At 51.5% G+C, this 20,601-nt stretch overlaps 6 protein-coding genes across 6 annotated transcripts; 1 reads left to right on the forward strand and 5 right to left on the reverse strand.

Moving 5' to 3' along the window:
• Nucleotides 1-79: 79 nt before the first annotated feature.
• Nucleotides 80-2,690, reverse strand: BO83DRAFT_377710 (terpene cyclase/mutase family protein). Its single transcript, XM_025531066.1, has 3 exons — nucleotides 1,817-2,690; nucleotides 304-1,749; nucleotides 80-249 (listed from the first exon to the last, which is right to left on the reverse strand). The coding sequence occupies exons 1-3, from the start codon at nucleotides 2,485-2,487 to the stop codon at nucleotides 159-161; spliced, it is 2,208 nt and encodes a 735-aa protein (XP_025388761.1). The 5' UTR covers nucleotides 2,488-2,690; the 3' UTR covers nucleotides 80-158.
• A 185-nt stretch (nucleotides 2,691-2,875) lies between these two features.
• Nucleotides 2,876-4,991, reverse strand: sfh5 (CRAL/TRIO domain protein). The gene is made up of 2 exons (XM_025531067.1): nucleotides 3,835-4,991; nucleotides 2,876-3,771 (listed from the first exon to the last, which is right to left on the reverse strand). The coding sequence occupies exons 1-2, from the start codon at nucleotides 4,602-4,604 to the stop codon at nucleotides 3,129-3,131; spliced, it is 1,413 nt and encodes a 470-aa protein (XP_025388762.1). The 5' UTR covers nucleotides 4,605-4,991; the 3' UTR covers nucleotides 2,876-3,128.
• A 1,322-nt stretch (nucleotides 4,992-6,313) lies between these two features.
• Nucleotides 6,314-7,334, reverse strand: BO83DRAFT_398100 (PP1-complex regulatory subunit GLC8; the record flags this gene model as incomplete). The annotated part of the gene is made up of 3 exons (XM_025533233.1): nucleotides 6,314-6,434; nucleotides 6,516-7,236; nucleotides 7,295-7,334. The coding sequence occupies 3 exons, from the start codon at nucleotides 7,332-7,334 to the stop codon at nucleotides 6,314-6,316; spliced, it is 882 nt and encodes a 293-aa protein (XP_025388763.1).
• Nucleotides 7,335-8,330: 996 nt separating this feature from the next.
• On the reverse strand, nucleotides 8,331-13,728 carry BO83DRAFT_12919 (uncharacterized protein). Its single transcript, XM_025526089.1, has 3 exons — nucleotides 12,178-13,728; nucleotides 12,013-12,122; nucleotides 8,331-11,943 (listed from the first exon to the last, which is right to left on the reverse strand). The coding sequence occupies exons 1-3, from the start codon at nucleotides 13,447-13,449 to the stop codon at nucleotides 8,784-8,786; spliced, it is 4,542 nt and encodes a 1,513-aa protein (XP_025388764.1). The 5' UTR covers nucleotides 13,450-13,728; the 3' UTR covers nucleotides 8,331-8,783.
• On the forward strand, nucleotides 13,674-14,600 carry BO83DRAFT_12951 (uncharacterized protein). Its single transcript, XM_025526091.1, has one exon. The coding sequence runs from the start codon at nucleotides 14,008-14,010 to the stop codon at nucleotides 14,320-14,322; it is 315 nt and encodes a 104-aa protein (XP_025388765.1). The 5' UTR covers nucleotides 13,674-14,007; the 3' UTR covers nucleotides 14,323-14,600.
• A 3,213-nt stretch (nucleotides 14,601-17,813) lies between these two features.
• Nucleotides 17,814-19,289, reverse strand: BO83DRAFT_377715 (putative chromatin assembly factor 1 subunit A). The gene is made up of 2 exons (XM_025531068.1): nucleotides 18,473-19,289; nucleotides 17,814-18,406 (listed from the first exon to the last, which is right to left on the reverse strand). The coding sequence occupies exons 1-2, from the start codon at nucleotides 19,226-19,228 to the stop codon at nucleotides 18,077-18,079; spliced, it is 1,086 nt and encodes a 361-aa protein (XP_025388766.1). The 5' UTR covers nucleotides 19,229-19,289; the 3' UTR covers nucleotides 17,814-18,076.
• Between the last annotated feature and the right edge of the window lie 1,312 nt (nucleotides 19,290-20,601).

Here is a 20,601-nt window from a genome sequence, read left to right on the forward strand (position 1 = left end):
CATCCACGTGATTGGCTACACATATACTTCCTATATACTATAACTGTCCAGATCAACTATAAACATCATAACTAGTATACTTGAATCATATTATCAATTAGTAGAAAGTAGTAGTAGTAGCTAGTAATACATATACTCATGGAAAAGTTTTGCTGCAATCAGACCAACTCCTCATTGCCAAACTTGCGCGCATACAATCCCAACGCCCGGATCGGCCAGTACAGCTTATAGTTGGGATACGAAATCATGCTGTCACTCGTTAGTACTTAAGCTATCTCTCAAGTTACGATCAGGTCTACTCACCAAGACTGGTTAAACACTCCCTCAATCGACTCCTGCAACCACTCTCCGTTGGCCTGCTGCCGCGACATCAGCAGCTGCATTGCCTTCCGCAGCGGCTCCTTATGCGGATACCCGGCCTCCATCAGCGCCAGACTGGCCCACGCCGTCTGCACGACCTGCGACTTCTCGTGCTGCACATAGACGTGCTTCTCGCTGCTGAGGTATGACTCGCCCCAGCCGCCGTCCTCCTTCTGCTTCGAGATGAGGAACTCGCATCCGCGTCGGGAGTCCGCGCTCGTCTCGTACGTCTCTCCGATGCTGGCCAGACTCTCCAGTGCAAACATCGCCGCGTACGTGAAGCAGATGCCCCACGAGCCGTACCAGCTGCCGTCGGCGCGCTGCACCCGCTTGATGTACCGCACGGCCTTTTCCTTGGCGGTCTTGATCTCCGCGGCCCGGTAATTCGGATAGTACTTGCTGAAGAGGGAGAGCGCGGTGACGGATGCGGTCGTGCACTCGGGATAGTCGTATCCGATCATGATTCCGCCGAATACCTCGGCTGCGTTGAGCCACTCGACCTTCTCGGATGCCCGTGTGGTTTCGTACTCGGTGAACCCACCAGTAGGGTTCTGCATCAGGAGCAGACAGTCGACGCTGTCCTTCAACCGCTCCTCCGAGATCAGCTTTGGGAAGTTGTGCATCTCCTGCAGCTGGATCGTCGAGCGCAGTCCCTCGGCAGTGCAGTCACTAACTGTGTATCCCTGCGTCTTGTTGCTGAATGGCCATGCGCCCTTGCGGTGCTGGCGGTAGCATTTCTCCTGGTCCGGCACGTTCTCGCGCAGCTGATGGTCTTCCAGGAACTCCAGGGCTTTGGTGAGCATGGGCCGCCATTTCGGGTCATCGCCAAAGCCAGCCACCACGATACTCTGCGTGATAAAGGCTGTATCCCACACCTGGACGCCGTTGGTGCCGTTCATCAGCATGCCCTCGTCCTTCATCCACATGTAGTCGTGCAGCCGTTCGCGGTGGCGACGGACCGAGTAGCTGTCCGGACCGTCATGCTCGTAGCACACAATCATGTTGAAGGGATTGCTCACGGGCCCCAGACCGGCGTAGTCAGTATTCTCATCCTCCATGCGCACCAACTCCCACGTCCACTCCTCCGCGCGACGTACAATGGCAGGAAGACGAAGGTAGGGGTTCCAGATGTTGACGAGCAGAGAGTTCAAGGTATTCAGCAGCCACGTCTTGGGGTAGTAATTGTCCGCCTGGTGGATTGAGTTGCGATGCGCCGCAAAGTCAATCGAGTCATACGGCTGGGTATACAGCTCCTGCCGCAGCTGCTTGGTGAGAGGGTCCAACGGGTGCGAGAACCTCTTCGACCACAAATACGACATGGGCAAGAAGACCTGACGAATATGAATCCACCAGCGCCACGGCGCAAACGGCACCCAGTCAGGAAGTAGCCTGCTAGAATCAGCAACCCATCCACAAATCACCCCACCCACTAGAAACGACAGAAAGAAAAACTCACCAAATCTCCGGCGGCACCGGATTGACGCACTCCCAATCCATAACCCCCAAAACAGCCAGCGAGAACTTAGCCCAATGAGGCCCATAAATAGCACCCCCAAACCGATGCAACAACCCCCTAGCCTTCACCATCCTCGGGTCCTCCTCACTCACACCCACCAACCTCAACGTAACATAATTCATACAAGTACCAAACACAGAACTATGAGCTTCAATATGCAACCCCCAGCCACCATCCTCCGGATGCTGCCTAGCAAACAAATAGCGCTTGATCTCGGTAGCATACTCCGGCGGAATAGGCGTGTTGGTAACATAATACGTGATAATCAAGACAGGCAACAAGAACATGGGCCCACCATACTCGCACGCCCAGTTCCCCGGCTCCAGCTGCAACTTGGAGAAGAACTCCAGCCCGTTCTCGGCGCATTGCAGGGGCGTTTGGGGTTTGGGGAGCTCGGGAAGTCCCGTGGGCAGACCCAGGAAATACTTATCTGCGATGGTTTGAGGCCATTGCTCGTTTTCTGCGTCGGATTCCAGGTAGTGCCAGGTTTGGCGGCCGCGGTCGTCGCGGAGACGCCAGCGCGTGTAGTCGGTTTTGAGATCGCCGTTGGCGTCGGGAGTGAGATGGCCTTGGGCGGGAGTTCTCCACGGGCCGATGTGAGGTCCCGACATTGTGATGGGGTTGTTGTACACTTTAATCTTATTATTATAATATGGGGGGATAGAAAGGGTTGGAAGAATGGCAAAGTTGGGATTGGTGGAGAGGGATAGTGAGAGAGGGTGGTTTATAGGATACAACCACACTCAAGAGGAGAAAGGAAGAACAGCACACTAAATCTCCCTTGCCCGAATGTTATTTGCTGCCTGTTGTTCGTGCAGTATTAGTTGTGCAGCTGAGTGTTTTGTTGGTGCAGGAAATGAGGGAACATTGTCTGCTGAGTCATCAGGGGTGCCTGGCTGGCGATCAGCATTAATAGGCAGGAATAGGCAGGAATACGGTGTTTAATACGATTTAAGCCCTGCGGCATGCAGGAACGCATGAAATAACGGTCAACTCGACAGAAACATCGTAACTCTAAATCGGAGGCTATATGACCTGTTACATTAAATATTACTATCTAGTGCCTCTGCACCCCATCAATCCCAGAACATAAAGCACACACACTATCGAGAGGTATCAAGTACGCAAAACGACATGGAATCATTCTACCGATTCCCCCGGGTATCAATCCAACCTGTCCCATCCATTACCGTAAATTTATCTGATCCTGGCCTCATCCCGACCAGGCGTGAATTACGCCTCTGGCTTGCTTCTATTTGGCTTCCGCGGCGGGTGCCTCCTGGGCCGTCACTGCAGTCTCTGCCTTGGTCGGCTCCTCAGCCGCCGGCTGCTCTGTCTTGGCTTCCTCCTTCACCTCTTCCTTGGGAGCCTCAGCCGGTTCTGCCTTGGCCTCTTCCTTAGGGGCCTCGGTCTGCTCCTTCTTAGCCTCCTCCTTGGGGGCTTCCGGAGCAGGCTGGGCCGTCTCGAGGTTGACCGTGAACGCATCCTCCTCGAGGGTCGCGCCGTTACCACCGTAGGTCTTGGGGAACTTGTCCTTCAGGGAAGGGAACTCGCGGGCCAGGTTGGCACCGTTGGAGATGGGGTGGAACTTGCGGGTGGTGTTCTTGCTGAGGAAGACCTTCATGGCGGCGAACATCCAGCCCATGATGGCAGGCACGTTGACGAAGAACTTCTCCCGCAGCAGCTCGGGGTAGGCCATGGAGAACACCTCAATGGTCTTCTTGCTGGCCGCCTTGATGGTGGGGTTCAGGCGGAGGAAGCTGACGTTCTGGTAGTCGTGGACCTGCAGCATCTGGTACGGGTCCTCGCCGTCGTAGTCGATCACGGCCGTCGCCTCGCTCAGCTTCAGGTCCTTGACAGCGAGTTCCATGAGTGCGACACGCCACTTGATGAATCTAGTGACAGTTAGATATAACCCCCATCACTCACGAAATAGTAGCAACAGCAGCTGCACTTACCCATCCACATCGCCAAAGGTCTGATCAATAGACTTGACATTACCATAGACGTTCCAAGTGACAATGACCTCCTTGCCATTGGCCTCCGGGTACTTGGTGACATAGCCCAGACCACCATAGCGCTCAGCACTGTAGCGGCCCTCGGTCAGGGCGAGGGGGTTCATCTCCTTGCGCCATTGCAGGGCCTTGGTGAGCTGCTCCTCGGCCAGCTTGACGTTACCCTCGTTGGCGCGCAGGAACTTGATGAGGATGTTGACGGTGGGGACATCCGAAGAGTCCTTGAGGGTGACACCCCACATCTCATTGTAGCCAGTGGAGGAGAGAATGGCCGACAGACGATCAAAGAACTGGCTGAGGGCCGGGTTCTTGGCCAGATACTCGGGCTGAGCGGGCTTTTGTTCCTCCTCCTTTGCTTCTTCGGCCTTTGGCTCAGCCTTGGGCTCATCCGCCTTTTGCTCCTCCTTGGGTTCCTCAGTCTTGGTCTCCTTGGTCTCTTCCTTGGGTGCTTCTTCCTTCTTATCTTCGGGGGCCTCCTGGGCGGGAGCGGGAGCGGGTTCCGTCACGGGAGGTTCCGTGGCAGCGGCAGCGGGGGCAGGAGAAGCCGCTTCTTCTCCTGTCGTCGCAGGCTCGACTTTTTGTTCGACTTCGGGCTGAGGCTGGGACTCGGAAACCGCAGGCTCAGTAGTAGTGGTGGTGGTGGTGGTGGGAGGTTGCGCCTCGGGGGCAGCAGGAATGGCGGCGGCGGCGGTCTTTTCGGGTTGATCGGCCATGATGTATGTAGCGGGATATTATTATTGGTAGTAGTTGATTAGTGAAGATAGAATAGAGAGAGGGGGAGGAAATGAAATTAGAAGAATGTATGGGAATTGCGTGATGCGATCGGATGCGAAAGTGGGATGGGCTTTCCCAATGACAGCCGTGAAATTAGCACAGTAGTAGAGGGGAGAAAGAAAGAAAGAAAGAAGGAGAGGAGAAAACACGAGAGAGAAGACAAGACAGAAAGCGCAAAAGAAACGAAGCGAAGCGACAGAAGCAGGCAAAGACGAGAAGCTAAGGAAGCACAGAAAAAGGCGTGCAATCCAATCAGAGGCAGCAGTGGATTAATTAATTAATTGCTGCAGCGGCCGTTAATTTCATTTAGGAGGTTTCAACGGCGATCAGACAAGACAGACAACTATTATTTTTTATTTTATTATTATCTATCGATTCAGACCAAGATCCAAAGAGTTTAAATTTCAAACAAACAAACAAACATGGGATCCATCATCATCATCATCCCATGGTTGACAATTTCATACATGACTCTTTCACTACTAAGTAAGTAGATAGACAACAACAAACCTTATAACTTTATTCAACATCTGATCTATTGAGTTAAGGAAGTAGTAAGTGAAAAAAGGCACACAACCAAGTGACTCAAAATAGCAACCAACTAAAGTAGCTATCTACGTACTAGGAATAAAATGATCCATCCCATCCTCCTGGAATCTTTTGAAGTGGGCCTGCAAGGATGTTTCAGGAGAGAAAGAGAGAGAGAGAGACTGAGAAGACCAGAATATGATGCCCCCCTGACAGGCTACAGCATGCGGTGACTGATCACACACACTCCTCATCCACTCATCTCCCTCCAAAATGACATGCAAGGCACCGGGTAAGTACTCGAGGGTATGCCAACTCTTGGTCTTCCTTGATTGATACTATTATTATTCTTTCCTTGTCTCAGGTGGTCGGTCGGATGATTTGACAGCCCAGCCCGAGGGTTTAGCGAAGAGGCGCGTGCTCTAACTCACTCACTCACTAGTTAGTTAGTACGTAGTACTAGGTATCACCTTTTCTCTTGATGGTATTGGTTCCTTTTCTCTGCTAAGTTGATTTTTTTTTCTTTTGTATTTTGGTTTTCTTTCTCCTAGTAGTATTTGATGGTTGCTCTTTTTTTTTTTTTTTTTTGACGCGAAGGATGACGAGTTTCCCCCCCTGGCCTACTAGCAGGTCAGACAACAACAGTCTGGAACTCTCCCTGCTTCGAGTAGATTGTTTCGGTTCTCTGACACTTAACTAGCTCATTTTATTACAGAGGACTTAGTATCTACGTATCTAGTCCTAAAACAAGACGTGTCAATAATCCATCACTCCCCTCCCCCCAGTTCATTTTCATTTTATCTCTCTCGTCTATCAATCAGTCAATCAATCAACTCATCAATCGCTATGAGTCTCAAAGAGCCGACAAATCCACATCAGCTTGTAGGAGAAAATAAAAGAAATGAGTAGAAAAGCAAAATACTTCCCATAGATACATACAAGTCCGTCCCATCATGACCAAACAACAACGCTGGGGAATATACAGAGTCCGTTAAATGCAGCAAGAATCAGCTAGTCCCTCCCTCCCTCCCTCCATTTTCCTGTTTACCTCTTCCCGTCGTGAGTCCTTCTCGGGTAGAGTAATTTAGTTCTCTTTCTGTCCGTCCATCCTTTCACACCCTCACTTTCCTCCATTTAGAAATCGCTCCGGAATTCTAGGCATCGGGGGCGGCACCGCGGCGCTCGAGCTGTCCCCCTCGTCTTCATCTTCGTCCATTTCGTCCTCAAGCTCTTCCGGGTGACTACAAAACAGAAACCCGTCAGTATACCAGACACCATGACAAATTCCACAGCCCCATTCTGGAAAACGAGGGGCAACTTACGCAAGGAGTTCCTTAATGTTCCGCATCTCATAGTGCTTCTTCCGATGCTGCTCGAACTGACGATGCTTTTCCTCGGCTTCGCCCGCCGTCATCAACGTATCTCCACCAGACTCCGTCTCGCCATTCAACTCGCCAGCCCCGACCACAACGTGCTTCCCGCCCCGATGTGAGTCATTGCTCAGGCTTCGTTCGCGCACGATCCGATCCGCATCTCCCATATGCGCATCACCACCATACTCCTCGGCCTCTCCCAGCTCCAACTCCGGAATATCATCCTCTGCGATCGCCTTCTTGTGCGCCTTCTTCGTCTTGTCCAGTTCGTCCACCACCACCTCTTGCGCGTCAATCAGACTTTCCTCGCCGGCCAGCTCGTCTTCATCCTCGGCGGGGTCATAGCGCGGCGCATAGGGAGTCTTCGGTTCATCGATCTTCATCTTGGCCGTCTTCTCCTGCTCAGTCAGATACAAGTTGGCTTCGTCCCACTTCAGGCGAGGCGAAGACTCGTCGTGATGACCGTGGATGCTGGCAAGAGACTGTCGTCGCGACGAAGACCCGGGGCGAGTGTTGGATGACGACCGACGTCGACCGGCGTTCTGGAGGGTATTTTGAAGCGTGATTTCCTTGGTGTCCGTAGAGTCGGCCGCGGTCGAAGGAATCGTCAGAGTAGCGTGAGCATGTTGCGCGACCTGGGGAACTTGAGAGCTGGAGTTCTTCAAGATACCTGCTGTCCGATTAGCGACCAGACGTAGAACGGGGATGATCGCAAGAGGCTTGTTTACCCTTGGGTCGCTTGTGTGCATCTTCCATATGGTGAGACATGATCGCCAAGCGCACCGAAATCAAGTCGTGTAGTCGAGATGTATAGAGGAAATAAGATAGAAAGTGTGGGTAAAGTAAACAGCAGCGACCGCTGTAGAAGGAAAATAAAGTATGAGAAAACTGAAGAGGGGAAAAGCGGAAAGGAAGGGAAGAAAAAGACAAGATAAGAAAGCGGATCAGATGCGCAATAAATGCGACCCGAAAGAAATTAAAAATGAGCCAGGGAAAGGGAGAATTCAATGAGAGTCAGCTGCAAGTGCCCGAAGGGAGAGGCAGTAAGTAGCTGAGGCTGAGCTGGCGACAAGACACACAGGAAGGAGGCCTGGATGAGGCGGGGGTGGGATTCCTCAGCCTCTGGCGATGAGCCCGACAAATGAGGGCGGTGGCACGGTTGCTGATGATGAATCACGTTCGCGCGGTCCAGCTGGATCTGATGATTACCTGGTGGCTCGATTCACTTTCTCTTTTTGTCTTTGCTTAGCAGGAACAGGGAGAGGTACGAAAGGGGTAAAGGAGAAAGAGGAAAAAGGGGTCAGAGAGTAAGGCGACCAGGAGATGGTTCAGTTTGGGTTGACAGTTCTTGTAACAGAAACATCGAAAGAGACAGAAGGAGCAGAAGAAGAAATGCAAACAGACAGACAGCCGTGACCTGGCACGTGGGGCTGCCCGTCGATGACGTCGCAAGCATCCGAGGGGGATCTGTTTTGCTACTTTCCCTTATTCTTCACCTCTCAAACTGTCAGAGATCGACTGTCGACTCCCGACCCACTACGTGGTTGCTACCTGACTACCTGACCCCATCAACGTTGCATAAAGCTGCTTGTATTCTGAACCCTGGTGGACCGGGTTTCCCTGCGTCCCTCCAATTGCGGTCCGAGATGCTAACGAACTACAAAGCGTTTCTACACTCCCGTCCTTGTCCCGGTATGCGATAGAACTCCAAGAGCCCGATTCCTTCGTCCCCCCGTAAAGATGCGACGACTCACCAGCATGACAAAAAACCAAAGAAACAAAATGGTAGACGAACAAGTGATCGAATAGCAGAATGCCGCCCCAAGCACAAAAAAAGAGGTGTAAGTGTATAGGGGAATCTCATGACCCTGCCCAGCTCCGTAAAAGACGAAGGACATCCCGCAGAAGAGTAGCATAGCAAAATACAACAGCCAAGGGGAAACCGGGGAGAACACCATCCATCCAGATCTGTCAAACAGGGTAGCAATAGATCTGCGCGTCTGCACCAGGATTAGTTGCGTAAGTAGACCCGCGCCGGATGCCAAAAATCGGCAGGTCGTGAATGGTATCAATATCATAGAAAGGGGTGAGAAGGAAAAAGATATAAGTCCTAAAGATGATCACAAGCACATGCTCGCAAGCAATAAAAGAAAGAAACGAATCGAAAGTAAGGAAAGTACTGAGTATGGGTAGAACTGCAAAATAGAAAAAAAGGATTTATGCAATAGACTCGAACTCCTCCCGCTCCCGAAGTCGGTTGCGCGCAAGTTCGTCCCCGCCATTGGCCGACAACTGCATCCAGTGCAGTGCCAGGCACATGCTCTGCGGGTCAGACTTGGAATCCTTGTCGCGGCGGTACATCATTTCAGCCTTGAATGTGTCTCGCAGCAGTGTGAGTGGTAGGGTTACCCGCGGGAGGAGTTCAGGATGGGTAAGGTAAAGAATGGCCAGTTCCCGCTGGGCAACTGGATTGCCTTCCTTGGCAGTGATGATCCACATGCCCGCAGCATCCTCGAGGGCGTGCCCGGGCCGGGGTGTATGGTCGTAGCCAGGCGGATGGCGCCGACTGAATTCTTGAGATACAATGTTATCGGCGATTTCGACCATGCTATTGCAGATCTCGTCCTTGAGGCTCAGCGCCGCCAAGCCAAACTGTAGAAATGCAGTCCCGCTGTCAGTCTTGTTCAACGTCTCCGAAGGAACAAAGGCTGAGATGAACTGCAAGTCACGGAAAAGGGTCTTCGGCTTCACTTCAAGGAGGAGGCTGCGAAGAGCATCCACAATCTGATTCTCGGTGGGTGCACAATAATCAGAGGGTCGGGAGTCGAAAATGACAGACTCGGCCGCAGGAGTCGTCGGTGTATGAGAGGATTCCTGGGCATGAGTCCGCTTGGCGTCAGACTCGGAGAAGCTATGACGGGCGCTTCTCTTGTTCTGGAGCCCGGGAGTACGACCTCGCGGGCAGGAGGGCGGATCAGTTGCACTGAATGGGCTTGCATCATCGTTATCGGAGTTCAAAGATGCAACAACAAGCGCCCGCAGATCCCGCAACGCCTTCAGCTTGATAAATGGGTTCCCATGTCGCGAGAAGACTTCTATGAGGCGTCGGAAGACAGTACCGTACGAGAAGCGCTGCGTTTCATCTGACTGCATAAAGTTGTCAGCGGCAGATGCAGACGGTGTCTCGGCATCCCCGGTTGTTGATCGATTTGCAGACTCCAGCGATCTGCTTCTCCGACGGTCCGACGGTGTGCGCTGGAGAGAATGATGAACGAATCGCTCATCACACTCGGTGTAAAATTGCTGGATGCGCGCGCGTTTCTTCATCTGGGATCGGATTCTTTTCTGTTCCAGTGCGTTTCCAAACCAAGCGTCTGTCTCACTTCCACAGCTCCACACCGGGGAGCCCAAGTCACTCAAGAGCAAGCTCGTCAGGGTCTGTTTCAGGCCGTCCAAGAAAGCTCCTTTGCTTTGCGTTTTGCGATCATTGCGACGTGACGGCTGGACACCGTTATCGCTGAACATAGAGGGGGGTCGGGAATATAGGCTGGAAGCACTTGGTGCATAGTGTGCGGGTTGTGGTGTTGACCAGAATGTGCTGAACGAATCGCCGGTAGTAGTTGAGGCAGCCCTTCCTGGGGACCCGCCGATTGAAGAGGCGTCTGTGATCGAGGGCTCCCGAGGGATTTTCCACTTATCGGACATCAGACTCTGGAAAGAGGACTTGGAGCTCAGCGGAGCTGGGTCCTGCGTAAACCTTGAAGTGTCTGATGGACGAGTAGTAGTCCCGTGGACTGGCGAGGCATGTGGCGTGTCTTCACTGGAGATATTGAACGGTCGCATGCTTGAGGAGAGGCTTAGGAAGCTTCGGTTACTGGAGCCCTCGTACATGGCCCGCTCTTTGTGATACAGTTCGCTGGACCACAGCACCGGGGTTTCGGCCATGGTCTCGCCAACGAGTCGATTGATGCTTGTCTTTACCTCGTAGCAGAACCGGTGGATTCGCTCCTCACCTTTGCAGAAATTGTCGATGTTGTTGTGAGAGAGCCATTTGCGAATCAAGTCCACCTGCTCGTCCGACAGCTTGTTGGGACCGCCTTGACTGCTCGGTGCCTTCATGATATTCATGACTTGCAACTCTGGTTTCTGAAGAAGGGAGTTTCCGAAGGGTCTCATGCTGCTGCGAGACCGGCCATCGCTTGGTGCTTGTCTGTAGAGGCGAGCAGAGTAGATCATAGTCTTCAATGCCAGTGCGACATGTTTGGCATCTTCGTACCTCATCGAGTGCTTTACATCAGTCATGTACCACATCTTGTCTCGAAGCTTAGCCACAGTGGCCACCAAGTCCTTTACGGATCTCTGCACCCGTTGCACATGCCTGTTGAGGGCAACGAGATCAGTTTCACACCGTTCAATAACCGCCCGTGAGGTAGCGAGTGAGCGGACACACGATGCATGCATGGGCTCGAGGATCCACGAGTCGTCGACGCGTCGAGAGGGAGAGTTTGCAACGCTGCGGACAAGCTGTCGGCCGGCATTCCACCAGTAGTGGGCCCCGATGAAATCAGAGTCATGATGGCAGTGCTCCATGGCCCTATCGAACTTTTGCTTTAGGGATACATGGGCTTCTTGGGGTACGTCATAAGTATCTATGAAACCATAGTCTGCAGCATCATCGGCGGGGTTATCTTGAATCAGTTTCACAATGGCTGTTTGGAGAGCTTCAGAGTTGTCTTCCATTCCCAAGGTGGTGGACTGAACGTCGTCCACAGAATCGTGCTCCGGAAAACTGGACGGGCCATTATCGGGGAAAAGACCCCAGGTCAAGCATCTTCCATTTCGGCTCATGGAGAAGATGGTCCATTCTTCAGCTGCAGGTGGTTCCAGAGTTGCACGACCATCAGGCTCGCTTAGATCTGACAACTCGAAGCGGATCCTGTCAGGATTGCGGCTCATGCAATTCTCCGGTAGCGACAGAAAGGCCAGGTCAGAAGCAAATAATCTCTGGTCCTGGAGGGCGTTGATGGACATGTTATCGGAAGGAGGCCGGAAGAATCCTGGCTCAATGATAGACGCTATAGAGCGATCTGACCGAGCGGCCAAAGAACCAGCAGGGGAGGAAGGCAACCCGGAAGACGAGAGCGGGGAATTGCATGTAGAAGCGGTTGTCCTAGGGAATAGAGCATTCAGCAGGGTTAAGATGTCAGCAGCGGAGAGCATCAAGAATGCAGCAGGCGATTCCCGGCTGCTGATAGCTGTCGCGCGGGAAGAGGTTTGTATTCCGAAGACGTTCCTGCGAGGGTCGGCATGGTCGAACCGGCAAAGCATGCTCTCAACGTGCCTTCTCACCGTGGGACGAGCCATAGAATAGTGGTTCCTACAAGGTGCGTTAGCGAATGCTCTAGATAAGGGCTTCACGTAGTGACTGGACCAAGGGACAACGGACATGGAATGAAGGACGGCAAAGACTTGCGAGTAGGCACGGAGTCCGACCTGTCCGAGGAGCTTCTCTCTAGCATCTTTTCTGATATGGAAGTCAAGCAAGAGACCGTGTGCCTGGACATAGTGTTAGAGTAGGAGCTTTAAAACATCTGGGTGAGCCTTCTCATACCTCAGGGTAGGTCAGTGCGCTATAGAGGAATTTTGCAAAGAACCACTGGACAAACAAGAACTCAAGGAAACGGTCACGACCGTCCTGACGTTCGAGTTTCTGCAAAATAGCACTGCTCAATTGCATCACCGCATGCGGAAGCCCTCCATCTGGGTCATCCAAAAGCTGGAACAATGCATCTACTGCAGAAGCAAAAAATTCCTCGGCCACGTCGGTCTTCAAGGGATCGGGAGGCTCTGTACCAAAACTCATGCCAGGGGGAGTTTCTACATGTTCCAGGAGAAATGCGCCGGTTTGCAGGATATCCATGAGATAGAGCTCAAATTTGGGCTTCGCTTTCCATTCACTGTTTGTGGCCCAGGAACCTAAAATGTGGCCGAGTAGGGGATCGTACTTGATGCCGCCATCGGATACAAGTTTTGCAAAGACAGACGACCAAACATCCAAGCGGAGCTGTGCTTCCGGGGCATCTGAATCCAGTGGGGACGCATAAACGTTGAACAGCAGAGTAGACAGGGCATCCGTACGCTCAAAAGTCAAGGCGCGATCTTTAAGGGAAGAGGCAGAAGAGCGCTTTGAAAAGGAGGCATGAGTCCGGGAACGGGATGCAGGTGGTGGGAATGACATCTCAATGGGATCGCTTGCAGCGCCCGCAGATGATACCAAGGCCGTCAGTTGGCCAGGAGTCAAGGCTCTTATCCTCTCCAAGATGAATTGAGGATCGGTACGGGCCAAATGTAGAATTTCCAAAAGATCGGACCTAGATTGGGGGCTCAACTGAAGGAAAAAATCCGGGGAACGGTCCACGGAGGATTCGCGGATGGGCGACCATTCTTCCAACGGATCCTGCCGGTGAAAGTTGCGCCGGAAAGCGGAATCGCATGATTCCTGGAGGTCTACCAGGGTATGATAGAGAGCAACAAAATTGGGCTTATCATCGTGTTTAAGGCGGTCGACCAAGCCTCGTTGGACGATTGAACTGACGCGGACGAAGCGCGCCGAAATCCCCATTGAAACCTTAAGAGCATGGAGACGGTGTTCCAAAGTCTTCCGACGACTCTGATTATGATGATTTTGACGATAACGAACGGCCAACTCCTCAAAGGATACCTTGGGCAGCTCCGTAGGCAGGGAGCCATGGTTGTTTTCCTGGGACTGTCCATCCTGGGAGCAGACGGGGCTTGCGACACGCGAAATCGGGCGATCCAAGTCGCCAGACTCACCTATGGTGTGACCCGCCATTGCGTCGGGAGAAAAGAGCATGGGAGACATGCTAGAAGTCGCAACCGGAGTGGAAGATTGAGGCGCGGCCTCACATGGTGTAGTTGCCTGAACGGATGAGGGAATCAAGCCTGACGAGCCAGAAAACAAGGCCGAGCCGTTAGCACGTAGTTAGTCGGGCTGGGTGGCTATACTATTGGGGAAAGGACAGCAATCGATCGCATGAAGCAAGCCAATATCGATGCGTAGGACAGGGGGGCAGGCGATTCGGCAAATTAATTTGCCAATTAAGTGGACGCGCACAAAATGACCCGAAAGGAGTAAACGGAGGAAGACAGGGCGCAAAAATGGGAGAGAAAAGAGTCGGATTCGAAGAAGAAGAGAAGAAAAAGAAAGAGAGCCGTGCGCGCACATACAGGTCACATAAGCCAAGGTGGATGAAAGAGCATCGGATTGGGCATCGAACATGGTGTTGCCATGGGCAGTCGTCTCCTGGACACTAGGCCGAGACGAAGACAGCTGAGGTTGCAAGTTGCCCCCGGCGCGAGAAGCTCCCTCACTAGCGCATGGTCCTCCTAAAGGAGAGGCGGTAGGTGAGATTCGGTCCTCATGGGGGGAATCCAGATGGTGATGAATGGTGGACACGATGGAGAGCTCCAGGATGGGAGTGGGGGCGACGAGAAGATGGTAGTAGTGGTGGGAGGGGATGGTGTTGTTGGTGGTGGTGGTGGTGGTGGTATTGGTAGAGGGTTGAGGTGGGAGAAGAGAAGGACGAAGGAAGAAAGGGTAGTAGTAGTAGAAGAGGAAGAAGGGTCAGAATTAATAGAAAAAGGCAAGGTGGGAAAACTAGACACACGCAGAGAGAAAGCGAGAGGAGGGGAAGTTGGAGCAGAGGGTAATGGAGTGTGCGGTGGTGGTAAGTAAGTAGGTAGTAAGTAGACGTAGTAATGGTGAAAGCAATACTACGAATGAAAGTGGGCAGGATAATAACAATATTGAGGACGACTGATGGAGGGGGGTAGATTGCAGAAAATGGAGAAATATAATCCACACCCACACACACTATTTCGGGGACATATACCAAGAAGGTGGAAAATAATAATAAAAGAGAAAACTAAGCACCGAAACAAATAATAGCCAACAGTGGGATAGCCAGTCAGTCAAGTCAGCTACCAAGTAAGTACAGTATGTAAGTACTAGGTAGTAAGTCGTAGAAGAGGGATTCGAATGAGGGAAGAATAGTAGTAGAATAGGAATAGTTGAATGATTCACAGGCTGATAAACTCCGACCTCGTCCGGATAAGGGAGGGACAACTGGCTGACTTGGCCGTGGGCGGGATGACATGCAGACACAGACAGACACTACTCTCAAGGAAATAACAGAATAATAATCAGAAAATCTAAAAAAGAAATACGAAAAATAATATTGTTTTTGAAAAGGAAAAAAAAAAAATCAAAAATCAAAAATCAAAGTCCAGTTACTAACGAGGAACTCCCGTGGGCAGTATTACTCCTACACGGCTAGCGGATGCCAGCAAATCGAACGATCCGGAGGGGAGGGGCGAAAGGGAAAGCAAGTCAGAGCAGGATGGAAAAGAGTGGTTGGTCAGGCTGTGTGACTGGCTGGTCGGCTGGATAAAGGAAAAGAAGGCGTGGATTTGTTGGCGGTGACTCGAATCGGCCGCTTGCAGGGACCGATGAAGCTGCAGGGTGAGGCAAGAAAATAAGTTCCTTTTTTTTTTTTTTCCTTTCTCTTTTTTTGACTTATTCGTCAACTTGTACCTTGCTTGGGGACCGGGGCGGGAGCAGGTACATTATTTACTAACTCTCCATTACTTCCCATCCAGTTTCTGCAGCCCAGACGGCTGACCTTTCCCGGTCTGGGGAAATCAGTAAATTTACGTATGTATCTAACTAAGTAGTCAATCTCCTGATGCTGTGAGGGAGGACAGCTGAACAATTAGATCTGCTCAAGTAAGTAAGAAATATCATGTAAATATCGACTGACCTTCCTTCAAACATTATTTCCATCAGTGAGTGTGGAAGATAAGTATTAGTAGTGGTAAGTAGATAGTACGGAGTAGACAAGACACGAAATCAAACCCGGTCAGATCCCCAGCAGGCCAACGAAACAGCAGAGAAACGGATGAGAAACCGGACTAATCCTGATACTGTTTTCCCTTTTTCCTTAGCTTTTTCTACCCTACCGAACGAACTAAACTTCCGCCCGGAACGAAGAAAAGAGAACAGCAAGAGGGCGCGAAGAGAGACAAGACAGAGAGAGCGAGAAATTCCTTGATGAGCTGGCAATGCATGCATGCATGACGGACCCTCCGTCGGGAGCCACTGATTTGTTGGCCGCCCCCCTTACTGTGTTGGCCCGACTAGTCAGTAAGTAGAGTTATGGGCTCAGCCTGTCTGGTCTTGTTTCCCATCCTCGGTCAGGATTCTCTCTCTCTCTCTCACACACACACACACACTTTCTGTCTGTGGGTGTCTCGTCTCTTTTACTGAACTGATCAGCTGTACATGGGGGGGAAGAAGGGCGAGGGGGAGGGTGACTGAATGAGTAAGAACTTGATGAGTGTGGGTGGACTGAAATGGAAAGTCTAGCTAGTAGTATGTACTTACTTAGCTGGCTAGCTACTAACTAAAAGGTAACCTGCAGGTCAGACACTTTTCTTCGTAACCCCATAAGAGTAAGCAAAGCAAAGCAAAGCAAATGTTCCGGATCATCTCACTAATAACGATGATTGACTGCATCTTGAAACCCCCAAATAATAACCCCATCCATCCATAATCCTCCTCCTCCTCCTCCTCATAAACAAGACTAACTATCTAGTAAGAGAATAAGTTGACGGTCCCTCCCGTCCCAAAGTTGATTTTGTGGCTCCGCGGCACTAAGCCCCATCGGGCGCGACAACCAGCAACCCCCCACATGCACGTGTTCATCTGCCACTTGCCCAGCTGGGTTCCCCCTCTAGTCCCAATTGGGGCTTAGACCACAACCAGCAGATGGAAGCTGGTGAGGAGGATGATGATTCACTCACTACAGTACCCATTCCATCAATCAACAATTTTAACGCACCGAATAAAATGTGAATATTGATTTTTTTTCTTTATAATTTGATTTTCAATCTTATTTACATGATGCGGGTAAGCGCGTTTTCAGCTCCCATGCCTCGGATTGCTGTTGCCCGCTTCAGCTCCCATGTTCATCCAGCCGGAGGGATGTACGGAGTATGTATGTATGTATGGATCTCACATTGCCAGTGTCTGGACTCTCTCTATCTCTCTTGAGTGGGCTACTAGTAGATACAATTCGAGTTTGTACGAGTAGTTGGAGGAAAAGACACAATGGACGCGCATTCACTCACTCATAACCCAGACGCGCAGCTGGTCTAGACGCTGTTCTATTCCATCCACCCACCCCACTTTCCCATATCCATTATATCCATGATATTCATCCAGGCTGGAATGGACTGAACTTACGACGACAACAGCCATCATCATCACCACCACCACTCATCTACCTAGAAACTCTGCGATGTATAGTGCCATGTACGTAGTATGCATGTACGCAGACAAGTAGGTCCCCGAGAGAGGTGCATCTACCCGGGTTCTGAAGTGTTTCCAATGCCAATCCCAGTGGTCAGGTCTGGGTCAGTTCATGTCATGTCATGTCAATGAGGCTTTCCCGCAGGCTGTGTGCTTGTTGTGTTGGCACCGCTCTGCACTGCGTTTTCCCCGATCTATTATTAATATATTTTTTTTCTCTTTCCTCTCGCGCTCTTCGCTGTCTTTGGTCTCTATAATTCCCCGCTCCATTTTGCCCCGACAGTTTGCTCAGGAACATTTGTGATTGGCGATCCCTGCCGTATAAGCAGTTCCCTTTCTGACTTGCTACTACCCCTCCGATCATCATCTCTAAACATTTCACCAGCCCCTTCTCCTTCCCCTCCTTCCTGATGTATGGGATGAATATCCCGGACACATGGTCCCTGCTGTGATGGGGGTCGGTGAGATGAGATGAGACGAGAATACTTCCGTATAGATGCACCGTAGGAACATTGTCTGGTAGTGCTTGTCTCTCTTCTTTTTCTCTTCTCTCCGTAATTCATCGAAACACAAACTCTCCTTGCCAAGCGACATTATCCGACCAGTCCAGCCACCCACTCACCCGAGTCAGTGTCCGGTCGACTGGACGACCAGACGTTGAGTATATAGTCGACAAATGAAACACTAGGCAAGGAGGGACGGGGTAAATCGTAAAACTGAAACGAAAAGAAAAGAAAGCAAAGAAGAGACAGGAGACGCAGAGAAGGAGGGGTAGACATGTCCATTGGGGAACCAATCAACCCACTCAATTGGCCGACAAGACCACTCTCTCGGTCTGTGACTGATCTTTTCATTATTTCTTCTTCTAAACGCCGTGCTCCAAACACAACCGTAACCAGTCCCCTGGTTATGCGTTGTCCTTCCCGGGGGCCAAACTTGCCAATCCCCGGCCACGGCTAGTTGCAGACCCATTTTTTGTCAGCCTCTTTCTGTCCCACCCGCGTGGCCACGCTGTTCAGCGTGTCTTTCAGACTGTCTTTCGAGACCTTAGGGAACCTATGGCGGCGCATCCCTGATGATTAGCCTTCCGATCAACAAGCATCCCTTGTGGGCCCACGTCTTACCGTTTCTTCAAGATTTCAATCAACCCCATCTTGGTCAGATCACTGCCATTCACCACCTGCTTGAACTCTTCCAGCTGCTCCGGCGGCAACGTTCGCTTTGTCCTCCCAGCTGTCAGAACGGCCAGGGTGCCCCCGTCCGCTCCCGGCCCACTCCCGGTCGGTTTGTGTGAGGATGATGAGGATGGGTGCCCCATGAAGGCATGGAGCGTCGAGCGCCCCAGACCAGCCGCCTGCGCTGGCTCCGCGGCGGCCTTCGGTTTCTGCCAGTAGGCTGTGGAGAACGGGTCAATAGGGAAGGTCACCGAGTCGGAAATGATCTCCATCTTGTACGCCTGCAGCTCCGGGTCCACGCCATGTTCCTGCCATCGTATACCAGTGCTGACGGGTTCTAGGTCCCCGACGATGTGACGCCTCTTGCCATCGATCGGATGGTCCTCCTCGTCATCCAGGAAGCCATCCATGTCATCCTCTCCGTCTTCACTCCCTTCCTCTTCTTCCTCTGAATCCAGATCCTCGCCTTCCTCGGGCTCTTCCCACTCAGCTTCCGAGTCGTAGTCATAGTTCGTCTCCGGCAGCCCGCGGCGAAAGGGATTGCGCATCAACCGGCGGACGGATGACTCCGGTAGGCTCTTGCTATAGGTTCCCTGATATGGAGGCCGAACATCCTCACTAAATTTCAGTGATTTCATTCTCACTTGTCTCAGAAGATCGCGAGCTCTCTGGGCAGCTTCGGAGGTCTCTGACTGATCCGCAAGGTTCTGCATCTGTAAGAGGATCTGTTTAACTGAAGCGGGCAACCTTCCACGCCGTCGCTGGTATGGCATGAGCTGGAAGAGCTCGGAAGGACGAAATATTACAGGCTCATGCTTGCCATCCTTGGCATCTTTCAAGTAGGCATCAACTTTCTCCCGCGTATGCTGCAGAGCTTCGTTGTCGCGCTGGAACCTGTGCGGTGGCGCAAATGTGGTATGTGACTGGAGGAAGAACTCTGGAAACTCGCGCTGGTAGTCAGATACAGTCGATCCGGAGTCAGGAGAGGGGTCATTCGAAGCGCCAGCGCCAGTAGTTTTGCTAGGAGAGAGGGTCGTGTTCGATGAGGATGGTTGCACCGGGGTTTTCGGTTTCGCAAAAAAGGAGTTCAGCTTCATTTGCGCCTGTTGCGTGTCAGATACCCGAATTCTGCATTCAGCCAGAATAAATTCAAACTCACTCTTTCTTTCTTCAGCTTCTCTTCCTCTTTCTTCAACTTCTCTTCCTCCTTCTTTCGCTTCTCTTCCTCTTTGGCAGCCTTTTCCTCCTCCTTCGCCTTCCGTTTTTCTTCCTTCTTCTTGCGCTCCTCTTCCTTTTCCGCTTCGCGCTTCTTCTTCTCCTCTTCCTTAGCTCGCTTCTCTTCTTCTTTTACCCGCTTCTCCTCTTCCTTCTCAGCCTCACGTTTCCTCTTTTCCTCCTCTTTTTTAGCCTTCTCTTCTTCCTTCTTGGCCTTCTCCTCCTCCTTCTTAGCTTTCTCCTCTAGTTTCTGCCGCTCTTTGACCTCCTTCTCCTGTTGCTTCGCCTCTTTACTGGCCGGCGACAACTTCCTCTTCTTCGCAGCCGGGGCTGTAGTCGTAGTGGCAGTCGAATCTCCAACAACCGAAGTCTTCTTCTCGTCCCCAGGACCACATGATTTCAATTGTGTATCCCGATTCTCTTTGTTATCATCTGTATCGACACGAGCATCCCCATCAATCTTCATCTCCACATCCGTAGTTGTGTTCGCATTCGTATCATCCCCCCCTTTCGCAGCAGCCGTATCCCCATCGACATCCCCTATCGAGCGTTTCCTCGCCGGCGACCCAGACATAGAGATAGACGCGGGGTAGGTATTCGTATCCGACGGAGGAGATGATAGTGACGACAAGGACGAGCCAGCAGACGAGTGTGGCGAAGATGCAGGAGCAGGATTAGGAGGAGCGGTGGCGGTAGCAGTATCTGTCGACATGGCGGTACTTTCCGTTCCCGGGATGGTGTATGGTGGTATGAGCCGCGATAAGGATGAAAAAGACGGTGAATGACCTTATTGACGACTCAATGGACAATGAAAACGATAATCTAATCATCCAGCGGAGAAGTGTAAGGCTGAGGCTGTATGTGGGAGGGTATCAAGAGGAAGGATGAGACAAAGGAGTATGATAACGATAAAAATAAATGGCACCTATGAAACTCCTCAATTCACAACTCGGTCAGTCTATCATCGTAACTTAACCACTTTAGTGAATAAATTGCAGAGTGCGCGCGCATGCACAACCTCGTGCTGGGGTACTTTGCAAGGGTTGGTTTAAGCTCACATCAGTGGCCGATAACCAGCCAGGTAGGTTTCAGGGTCATGAGAGGAAAATGAGCGGAAAGTATTAGGAGTGAAGTTGAGGAAAGCCGGTGATCCAGAAGAGTGATCGATTGAGGGGTCTCTTTCTGGCCGGCTGGACCGTGAGCTAGGTAGTTAGGTTAGGGGTCGTGCAAAGTGATAGACAGACAAGACAAGAAA

This window comes from Aspergillus eucalypticola, assembly GCF_003184535.1.
Source record: "Aspergillus eucalypticola CBS 122712 chromosome Unknown BO83scaffold_10, whole genome shotgun sequence".
In the NCBI taxonomy this organism is placed as follows: Eukaryota; Fungi; Ascomycota; class Eurotiomycetes; order Eurotiales; family Aspergillaceae; genus Aspergillus; species Aspergillus eucalypticola.

Bases quoted from the DNA above. Each gene is read 5' to 3' on its own strand.
- BO83DRAFT_377710 (XM_025531066.1), bottom strand. From the start codon at position 2,487: ATGTCGGGACCTCACATCGGCCCGTGGAGAACTCCCGCCCAAGGCCAT. The intron at 1,750-1,816 runs GTGAGTTTTTCT...TGATTCTAGCAG, and splicing joins CCGGTGCCGCCGGAGATTTG to GCTACTTCCTGACTGGGTGC. The intron at 250-303 runs GTGAGTAGACCT...AACGAGTGACAG, and splicing joins GGAGTGTTTAACCAGTCTTG to CATGATTTCGTATCCCAACT.
- sfh5 (XM_025531067.1), bottom strand. From the start codon at position 4,604: ATGGCCGATCAACCCGAAAAGACCGCCGCCGCCGCCATTCCTGCTGCC. The intron at 3,772-3,834 runs GTAAGTGCAGCT...AACTGTCACTAG, and splicing joins ACCTTTGGCGATGTGGATGG to ATTCATCAAGTGGCGTGTCG.
- BO83DRAFT_12919 (XM_025526089.1), bottom strand. From the start codon at position 13,449: ATGTCTCCCATGCTCTTTTCTCCCGACGCAATGGCGGGTCACACCATA. The intron at 12,123-12,177 runs GTATGAGAAGGC...CACTATGTCCAG, and splicing joins GCGCACTGACCTACCCTGAG to GCACACGGTCTCTTGCTTGA. The intron at 11,944-12,012 runs GTCCGTTGTCCC...CGCACCTTGTAG, and splicing joins TTTGCCGTCCTTCATTCCAT to GAACCACTATTCTATGGCTC.
- BO83DRAFT_12951 (XM_025526091.1), top strand. From the start codon at position 14,008: ATGGGGGGAATCCAGATGGTGATGAATGGTGGACACGATGGAGAGCTC.
- BO83DRAFT_377715 (XM_025531068.1), bottom strand. From the start codon at position 19,228: ATGAAGCTGAACTCCTTTTTTGCGAAACCGAAAACCCCGGTGCAACCA. The intron at 18,407-18,472 runs CTAGAACCCGTC...CTGCAGGCGTAC, and splicing joins GGCGTCACATCGTCGGGGAC to AAGATGGAGATCATTTCCGA.